Source organism: Eimeria acervulina, genomic scaffold, assembly GCF_000499425.1.
Source record: "Eimeria acervulina Houghton genomic scaffold, Eah_scaff623, whole genome shotgun sequence".
Classification (NCBI taxonomy): Eukaryota; Apicomplexa; class Conoidasida; order Eucoccidiorida; family Eimeriidae; genus Eimeria; species Eimeria acervulina.
The window spans coordinates 1,998-11,308 of record NW_013549684.1 but is presented as its reverse complement, the minus strand read 5'-3'; the positions used below and the strand labels follow the sequence as shown (position 1 = coordinate 11,308).

The 9,311-nt window shown below is 57.2% G+C and overlaps 2 protein-coding genes across 2 annotated transcripts in view; one reads left to right on the top strand and one right to left on the bottom strand.

Moving 5' to 3' along the window:
- The window catches only part of EAH_00044760 (hypothetical protein, conserved), a gene marked incomplete at both ends in the record, with an annotated part of 5,626 nt that extends 1,685 nt beyond the window's left edge, over positions 1 to 3,941 (top strand). Inside the window, one exon of the mRNA XM_013394822.1 lies at positions 5 to 3,941. Coding sequence (XP_013250276.1) covers positions 5 to 3,941 — 3,937 coding nt within the window. The remainder of the gene's footprint in view (positions 1 to 4) is intronic.
- Positions 3,942 to 5,300: 1,359 nt separating this feature from the next.
- EAH_00044750 (hypothetical protein, conserved) overlaps positions 5,301 to 9,311 on the bottom strand; it is a gene marked incomplete at both ends in the record, with an annotated part of 6,008 nt that continues 1,997 nt past the window's right edge. Inside the window, 7 exons of the mRNA XM_013394821.1 lie at positions 5,301 to 5,420; positions 5,657 to 5,857; positions 6,116 to 6,222; positions 6,520 to 6,773; positions 7,879 to 8,187; positions 8,358 to 8,588; positions 9,097 to 9,205. Of these exons, the coding sequence (XP_013250275.1) occupies positions 5,301 to 5,420; positions 5,657 to 5,857; positions 6,116 to 6,222; positions 6,520 to 6,773; positions 7,879 to 8,187; positions 8,358 to 8,588; positions 9,097 to 9,205 (1,331 nt within the window). The remainder of the gene's footprint in view (positions 5,421 to 5,656; positions 5,858 to 6,115; positions 6,223 to 6,519; positions 6,774 to 7,878; positions 8,188 to 8,357; positions 8,589 to 9,096; positions 9,206 to 9,311) is intronic.

The window sequence follows — 9,311 nt, the reverse complement described above, 5'->3', positions numbered from 1 at the left end:
ATAGGGCCCTGGGAGGGGCCCCTAAGGCCCCCGCAGCGCAGCAGCAGCAGCAGCAGCAGCAGCAGCAGCAACTGCAGCAGCAGCAGCAGCACAGTAGGTTAGTGAGCGAATGCAGCTCCTTCTTCAGTGAGACACGCAGCGAGGCCTCAGGATCACCCTACCGAAATAGCTGCCAGAAGCAGCAGCAGCATCAGCAGCAGCAACAGCAGCAGCAGTTTCTGCAGCTGCCTTTAGAGCAGCAGATCCACTATCAACAGGGGCCCCAAGGAAGCTGGGGACAGGAGCCTTCAGCCGCAGCAGCAGCACCAGCAGCTGACTTGTCGACATCTTCCCTCCCATATATCTGCTGCTCTCAGCAGCAGCAGCAGCAGCAGCAGCAGCGGAGGCAGCGCCAGCAGCAGCACCGCAGCGGAGCCTACCGACCTGCCTCTGCAGCAACAGCAGGAGCAGCATCATTCACATCCGCCTTAGGGGAGAATGGGGGCCCCCTGGGGCCCCGGCAGCAGATGCAGCCGCAGCTCGCTGCCCTGGCACACCTTGGGCAGCAGCAGCAGCTGCTGCAGCAACAGCAGCAGCTACTGCAGCAACAGCAGCTATTGCAGCAGCAGCAAACGCGGAGGGGCCCCCCGTTCATGTTCTCGGCTCCTTCCGAGGTAGCAGACGCAGCACTGCAGCAGCAGCAGGCTATAGTAGAGCAGCAGCAGCAGCTACTGCAACGGCAGCTGCTGCAGCAGCAGCAGCAACAGCAGGAAGACGTCTCTGTAGCGGAGCTGCAGCAGCTATATATCCGATGCCACTCGATGAGGTGGCGGTCGCGGCTTTTAGAGTTATTTCAATCGGAAGCAGAGGCAGCACTGCAGCAGCAGCAGCAGCAGCAGATGCAGGAGCAGCAGAGACGCCAGAAGCTCCTGCAAACGCTGCAGCAGCAAATGCAAGCTGATGACGCTACAGGAGCAGCAGACGACTCCCCGGAAGCAGCAGCAAAGACAGTGCTAGCTGAGGCAGCTGCGGCGCTGAAGCCAGCAGCAGCAGCAGCAGCTGCTGCTGCTGCTGCTGCAGCGGAAGAAGAAGCAGCAGCAGCAGCAAGCCCACAGAAGACAGCTGCACCTACCAGGGGCTCTCCTTCGTTGCATGCAGCTCGACGAGTTGTCGCTGGGGAAGCAGCAGGCAGCTTGTTTGCTGCTGCTGCCAAGGACACAGCAGCAGCAGCAGCAGCAGGAAAGGAAGCGGCAGCATCTGAAGGGGCAGCAAATGAAGAAGCAGCAGCAGCTGCAAAAGCAACAGGGGCAGCAGCAGGCGTCAGCATCAGCAGCAGCAGCAGCGACAAACCCACCCAAAGTTTGTTTGGATTTGGGGGGTTCGGCTCAGCAGCAGCACCAGCAGCAGCACCAGCAGCACCAGCAGCAGAAGCAGCAGCAGGCTCCGGCCGCTCTGCTACTGCTGCGGAAACGCCAGCAGCAGAAGCAGCAGCAGCAGCAATAGAAGGCAGCGCTTCTGATACAAAACAGACAGCAGAAAAAACTACCGCTGCTGCAGCACCTGCAGCAGCAGCACCTGCAGAAGCAGCAGCACCTGCTGCAGTCTCTTCAGCAGCACCAAAGGCATCTGGGAGCCTCTTTGGGGCTGTGGGTTTCTCTTTCGGTTTGCAGCAGCAGCAGCAGCAACAGGCAGACAAACAACAACAACAGCAGCAGCAGCAGCAGCAGGCCCCACGCTTGTTTAGTTTCGGTGCAGAGAGTAGCACAGCAGCAGCAGCAAAACCAGCAGCGGAAGATACTTCTGCTGCTGCTGCAGCACCAGCAGCAGCTGCAGCACCTTTGTTTGGTGGCAAGAAGAAACTGCAGCTAACTGCAGCAACTGATTCTGCTGCTGCTGCGCCTGCTGCTGCCGAAGCTTCTGCTGAAGCTGCTGCTGCAGCAAAGTGGCCAGCCCTCTTCGGAGCAGCAGCAACTGCCACCAAACCAGCAGCAGCAGCAGCAGCAGCAGCACCAGCAGCAAACCCCTGGGGAGCCGCAGCTGATGCTGCAGCAGCACAGAAGAAGGTTTCGGGAGTCACTGAAGGAGGGGCCCCCAAGGCAGCAGCAGAGACCAGCAGCAGCAGCAGCAAAGATGGCGCGACTGAAGCACCTTTCCGCAGCCTATTCAGCGCCCCGTCTGCTGCAGGGGCGCCTGCTGCTGCTGCTGCTGCTGCTGCTGATAAACAAGAAAAGCCTGCTGCAGCATCTGAGGAGACAGACAAAGACAAACAGAAGAATGCTGCTGCTCCTGCTGCTGGCACTGCCGCTCCTGCTGCGGCGGCCGGAGAAACAGCAGCAGCCAAGCCCGCAAGCAGCAGCGACAGCAAAGATAGCACTGACAGCAGCAACAGCAGCAGCAGCAGCAGCAAACCTGCTGCAGTGCCTTGGTGGCTAGCAAATGTTGGGAAGCCCTGTGAAGTGCATATAGAGCCGGATGGTTTTGCTGATGATGCAGACGACTCTGCTGCTGATGCTGCTGCTGATGGTGGTGGTGGTGCTGCTGCGGAAGACGCTGCAGCATCAGCAACGCCAGCAGAAGCTGCAGCACCAGCAGCAGCAGCACCAGCAGCAAAACCGCAGCAGCAAGCCTCTACTGGCGGCAGCCTCTTCGGCAACCTCCCTATACCCAAAGCAGCTCCCACAGCATCTTCTTTGTTCGCTTTTGGTGGCAGCAGCAGCAGCAGCAGCAACAGCAGCAGCAGCAGCAGCAGCAGCAGTGGGAAGCCGCCGCCCCTCTTTACTTTTGGCAGCAGCAACAACAGCAGCAGCAGCAACAGCAGCAGCAGCAGCAACAAGGGAACTACCTCGCTGTTTACTTTTGGCGCTGGCAGCAGCAACACCAGCAGCAGCAACAAAAACAACAGCAGCAGCGACAGCAGCAACGCCCAGCCCACCTCTCTCTTCGGACAGCCGTTGAGTAGCGGGGGTGCTGCTGCTGCACCAGGCTCCCTGTTTGGGGGTAGCAGCAGCAGCAGCAACAGCAGCAGCAACAGCAGCGGCACAGGCAGTCTGTTTGGCGGTAGCAGCAGCACGGGCCTCTTCGGCTCTCTAGGCAGCGGCTCAGCAGCACCAGGGGGGAGTCTCTTTGGCTCAGCAGCAGCAGCACCAGCAGCAGCAGCAGGGAGCAAGCCTTCGTTGTTTGGGAGCAGCGGCAATAGTAGCAACAGCAGCAGCAGCGACACAGCAGCAGGCAGCAGCAAGCCTAGTCTCTTCGGGGGGGCGTCAAGCGCAGCACCAAAACCGCTTTTTGTCTTTGGTCGCAGCAGCAACAGTGGTAGCGGTGCAGCAGCAGCAGAACCAGCAGCAGCAGCAGAACCAGCAGCAGCAACGGGAGCAGCAGCAGCAGGGGCCCCTAACAAGCCCTTTGTTTTTGGGAGCAGCAGCAATACGACAACAGCAGCTGAGAAGCCTCCCTTATTTGGCGGCAGCAGCAGCAACAGCAGCAGCACAGCAGCAGCAAAGGGGGCCCCCAGTCTCTTTGGGCGTTTGCTGCCCTTAGGGGCCCCATCTGGAGCTGCTGCTTCGGGTGTTAATTTAAAGCCAGCAACAGAACAAGACACAGCAGGAGGGCAGCAGCAGCAGCAGCAGCAGCAGCAGCAGGTTCGGCTTCGAAGAGGAAGAAGCGAAGGAGAAGAACCACCAGCAAAGAGTTTGTTTCGCCCCAGAGATGAGGGTACAGCAGGGGCCCCCCAAACCCCATTTGGAGGCCCCCTGCTCGGCGCCAGCCAAGGGCAAGGGGGGGGGGCCCCCCCTATCTTTGGCTTCTTAGGGGGCCAGCAGCAAGACAGCAGCAGCAGCAGCAACAGCAGCAGCAGACAGGCAGGAGCAGCAGCGGAAGCCAAGCCCACTGCGGGGTTTAGCCTCTTTGGAGGGGGGCCCCCAAAGGGGGCCCCCGGTGCAGGAGGGGGCCCCTCTGGGTTTTAATTGCTGTGTGGGGCTGTATGTCTGTTAGCAGGAGGGAGACATGATGCATGCTTGTATGCAGCAGCAGCAGCAGACACAAGCAGCGGCAGCAGCAAACACAAGCAGCAGCAGCAGTTGCAGCAGCAGCAGCAGCAGCAGCAGGCAGTGAGGCTGCTGCACGAGGGCCCCACAGGGGCATCCATTTTGGCGTGTGAGCGCTCTTAACTCGTCGCACTTGATTTGAGGCGTCTAGGGTTTAGGGTTTAGGGTTTAGGGTTTGAGGTGTTTATTGTTGTTTTGCTGCCTGGTGTATGTACACCCCATTACTAGAAGCCTTACGACACCCGTTAGCAGCAGATGCTGCAGCAGTGAAACAAAACAACAGCATCAGCCGCAGAAGTTGCAGCAGCTGCAGCAGCAGCTGCTGCAGCTGCTGCAACAGGTGACTGATAGCTGCATGCAGATAAATAAATCTTTAGAGTGCCGCGGAGCCCAAACAAAGAAGTTGGCTACAGGTGCTGCTGCAGCAACACAGCCGGAGCAGCAGGAGCACCAGCTGAAGACACCCCGCTAGCAGCAACAGCAACACCAACGAACCACAGGGGCCCCAGGGGGCCCCCCTTATACCCCAATATTCAGTCATAGGGAGGGGCGTAGGCAATTAGAGAGGGGGGCCCCCGGAGTTGATCGGGGGCCCTTAGTAGTTCGTTCACAGCGCTAGCTAGCTAGGCTCGGCTAGCTAGCTAGCCAGACCGCCAGCTAGCTAACCATACAGCTAGCTAGCTAGATGGGGGCGGGAAGGCTTATACAGAGCTGCTCAGCTGGGGCGGGGGCCTCCAGTAAGCCAGCAGCTAGTTAGCCAAACCGCTGCGGTTCTTTCTGCGTAGCTAGTTAGCTCCTGTTACATCCGCTAGCTAGCTATATCCACAGCTGGCTAGCTAGCTGACCGGTGCAGTGCACCTATAGCTAGCTGTCCAGCTGGCTAGATGGTGCAGTGTACTTCTAGGTAGCTAGCTAGTTAGATGGCTAGCTAGCCAGCTAGCTGAGGTGCATATTGCTGGCTGGGTTGCGCAGTCATCGAGCCGGGCATCTCCCTCTTAAACGCCTAGCAAGCGAAGACAGACGCCCCTTGGCTAGCTGCGAATGCCCCTTAGCTTGCTAGCTAGCTAACTATCTATCGAGCTAGCTAACTAGGTAGCTGGCTGGTTGGTTGGCAAGCCGGCTAGTCAGCTAGCTGGCTAGCCAGCTAGCCTTCTTCAACCAGCCCTCCAGCTAGCCCGCCAGTTATCTAGCTAGCTCGCTACCTAGCTAGTAAGCCAGGCAGCTACCTTGCCCGCCAGTTAGCTAGGCAGCTAGCTAGCTAGCTAGCTAGCTATGAATTTAAGCAATAAGCATATCATCATCTTCATCAGAACATATCTGCCCAATGTCCACCCGCGGGCGCCGCGCCCCAGCCAACCACTCCGCTCGCGCCGCCGGGCGCAGTTGGTTGCGGGCCCCCTAAGAACAAACCCTAAACCCTAAACCCTAAACCCTAAACCCTAAGCCCTAATAAGCCCAACCCCGCAGCCCCTGAACTCCAACACCCACTAGCAAAACCTTAAAGCCAGCCTAAACCCTAAACCCTAACCCTGGAAGCAAACAGGCCTACTATCCTCTGAACAGCGAACCCCTACCCCCCTCTCCCGTAAACCCTAAACCCTAAACCCTAAACCCTCATTGCATGTTTGCGTCACCTGAACAGCCCTTGTGCATCCCTCTGAGAGACCCAAGAGGGGCCTCAGTATAATTGAAGGAAACAAACGGCTCGCTATTTGCAGCACTTCGATACCGCCAGAGTTTGCGGTGTACAGACGCAAACAAACATCGCGAGCAGAGACAAACCCTCGAGACACACAGCGGCATGCATCTCCTAAGCCTGCCGCTACGCCTTCAGGCTGCAGCAGCAATAATACAAACACAAGCAGCAGCAGCAACATCAGCAGCAGCAGCAGCAATAACACAAAGCCTGCACCAGAAGCAGGTAAGACAGCTCTATATTATGAACGCCAATAACAGATATACCTATAACAGCAGCAGCAACACCAGCTGCAGCAGAACACCAACATCAGCAGCAGCACCAGCAGCAGCACCAGCAGCTGCGGCAGCAACAGCAGCAGCAGCAGCAGCAGCAGCAGCAGCAGCGAAGTGCATACCTCATAGAATCCTTCTGCGCCCAGGTGCACGACAGCCCATTCGTTGCTGCCTTCGTTCTCGCGGCCGCCACCCCAACTGCAACCCCCGTCTGCTGAAGAAGCCTCGTCTGGGTGCATGCAGCAGCACAGCAAACACCAGCAATGTAACAGCAACAGCAGCAGCAGCAGCAGCAGAAGCAGCAGCAACAATGCAGCAGCAGCAACAGTAGAACGGCAGAAGCAAGAAACGCAGCAGCAACAGCAGCACCAGATGCAGCAATAACAGCAGCAGCATCAATACAAGCAACAACAGCTTAGGTATAGTACTACTACTAGCAGCAGCAGCAGCAGCAGCAGCAACAGCAGCAGCAGCAATCTAGGCTCCCTTAGCATCAAGAGGCCTCTCATCCTTGAATGCTGCTCACAAGATGCATGCGAAGTCGGTGTTCTCTGCAGCAGCCGTCTGCTGCCCTGAGTGCTAGTGTTGGGCCGGCGTCTGCTGCTGCTGCTGCTGCTGCTTGGCTGCTGCTGCTGCAGCAGCAGCAGCACGTCGCTGCACCTGCTGCTGCGTGCGCGGAAAGTAGCAGAAGGATATGGGGGGCAGCTCCCAGGTGTATAGGCACGGTCCAGCAAATACAGCAGAGTGTGCACCCCACGTAAGGCCCTTTCAGAGAGACACCTGCAGCAGCAGCAGCAGCAGCAGCAGCAGCAGCAATAGCAGCAATAACAGCAATAGCAACAATAGCAGCAGCAGCAGATCGTGCGCATATCCACAAACCCACACAACTCAAGATACGCGAAAGCAACCGCAGCAACAACAACAGCACAAGCCGCAGCAGCAGTGGCAGCAGTCGTAGCAGCAGTCGTAGCAGCAGAAGCAGCAGAAGCAACAACAGCAGCACAAGAGCAGGCAGCACGCTACGCACACTCGGCCCCCTTGCGCCAGCCATGCCACCGAAAACAACAGCACGAAAAGCAGCAGCAGGAGCAGCAGCAGTGAGAGCAGCAGCAGCCACGAGAGCGGCAGCAGCAGCAGCAGCCAGCAGCAGCATCAATACAAGCAACAACAGCTTAGGTATAGTACTACTACTAGCAGCAGCAGCACGTCGCTGCACCTGCTGTTGCGTGAGCGGAAAGTAGCAGAAGGATATGGGGGGCAGCTCCCAGGTGTATAGGCACGGTCCAGCAAATACAGCAGAGTGTGCACCCCACGTAAGGCCCTTTCAGAGAGACACCTGCAGCAGCAGCAGCAGCAGCAGCAGCAGCAGCAATAGCAGCAATAACAGCAATAGCAACAATAGCAGCAGCAGCAGATCGTGCGCATATCCACAAACCCACACAACTCAAGATACGCGAAAGCAACCGCAGCAACAACAACAGCACAAGCCGCAGCAGCAGTGGCAGCAGTCGTAGCAGCAGTCGTAGCAGCAGAAGCAGCAGAAGCAACAACAGCAGCACAAGAGCAGGCAGCACGCTACGCACACTCGGCCCCCTTGCGCCAGCCATGCCACCGAAAACAACAGCACGAAAAGCAGCAGCAGGAGCAGCAGCAGTGAGAGCAGCAGCAGCCACGAGAGCAGCAGCAGCAGCAGCAGCATCACAACCAGCAGCAGCAGCAGCAGCACCACAACCAGCAGCAGCAGCAGCAGCAGCAGCAAGTGCACCAGCCGTAGCAGCAGCAAGTGCAGCAGCAGCAGCAGCAGCAGGTGCAGCAGCAGTAGCAGCAGCAAGTGCAGCAGCAGTAGCAGCAGCAAGAGCAGCAGCAGTGGCAGTGGGCGGCCCACGGCTGACTGCCCCCCCCCAAAAGAGACAGCACAACCCACAGGCCCTCAAATCCAGCATTTGCTGCAGCAGCAGCAGCATTCCGCAGCAGCAGCAGCGCGAGCCCTGGCGCATCAAGAGAAGAGAACAGCTGCTGCACTGCAGCAGCAGCACGCTGGCCGGGGGGCCCCCCGGGGGCCCCCCCGCGGGGCCTCCTCGCCCATCCTCGCCGTCTCTTAAATATACGCTGCAGCAAACCCCTCAGCTTTCTACCCCCCTTAAGGAGACAGCTGAGGGGAGGCACGCTGTTGATACACCGCAGCATTACAGCCCTGCAGCAGCAGCAGCAGCAGCAGCAACAACAGCAGCAGGAACAGGAGGAGAAAAGGAAGCAGCAGCAGCAAGGGCAGCAGAAGCAGAAACAGCAGCAACACACATACACACACAGCAAACAGAACAACCGTAATATCATCAATAAGAACGTCAGCAGTATGCGACTGACGGCAGCAGTAATGCTGCTGCTGCTGCTGCTTCTGCTACTGCTACTGCTGCTGCTGCTGCTGCTGCTGCTGCTTCTGCTACTGCTACTGCTGCTGCTGCTGCTGCTGCTGCTGCTGAGGTGTACCTGCTGAGGCAGGCTAGCCAATGTGTAGCGAGTCTGCTGAAGAGACACTCTACCGAAGAAACATCACAGAGCACTTGCGCCGGCACCGCCATCTCAATGCCCTCAAACCTGAAAACAACAAACCCTAAACCCTAAACCCTAAACCCTAAACCCTAAACCCTAAATCTTGAGTAGAATGGGGGTCTATCTGGGGAGCTAGCAGACAAAATAGGGTGAAGTGAAATGCGGTTAAAAAAGGAGACAGAAAGGAGACAGAAGACATTCAAACAAAAGCAAACACAAAAAGGCATCAAATAAACAAACAAATAGACAGGTAAACAAACAAACAAACAAACAAACAAACAAGCAAGCAAACAAACAAACAAACGAGTAAACAGATAATCAAATAAATAAACAAACAAACAAACAAACAAACAAACAAACAAGCATACAAACAAACAAACAAACAAATAAACAAAACAACCTGAACTGTCTCCATCTACATATCAACAAACTCCCGCACATACCTGCAGCATGAAGCAAAGAGACTGAAGACTTCTTTAATCTCTCCTCGGCTAATGCCATTTGGATTAGGGGGCCTCGCAGCAAAATTTAATTTAATTAAAACAGCAGACACCCGAAAAGACCTGAAAAACAACTCCGTAGGGGGCCCCCCAGGGGTAACCCCCCCACAAAGGGCCCCCCCAGGAGCCTCCCCTCCTCTGCAGGGGGCCCCCCTAGGTGTACTGAGCAACGCAAATGCAGGGGCCCCCCTAAGGCGTGAAGGAGCCTCGCTGCAGCAGCAGCTACCGCTGCTGCTGCAGCTGCTGCAGACCTGTCGCTGCTGAGGGG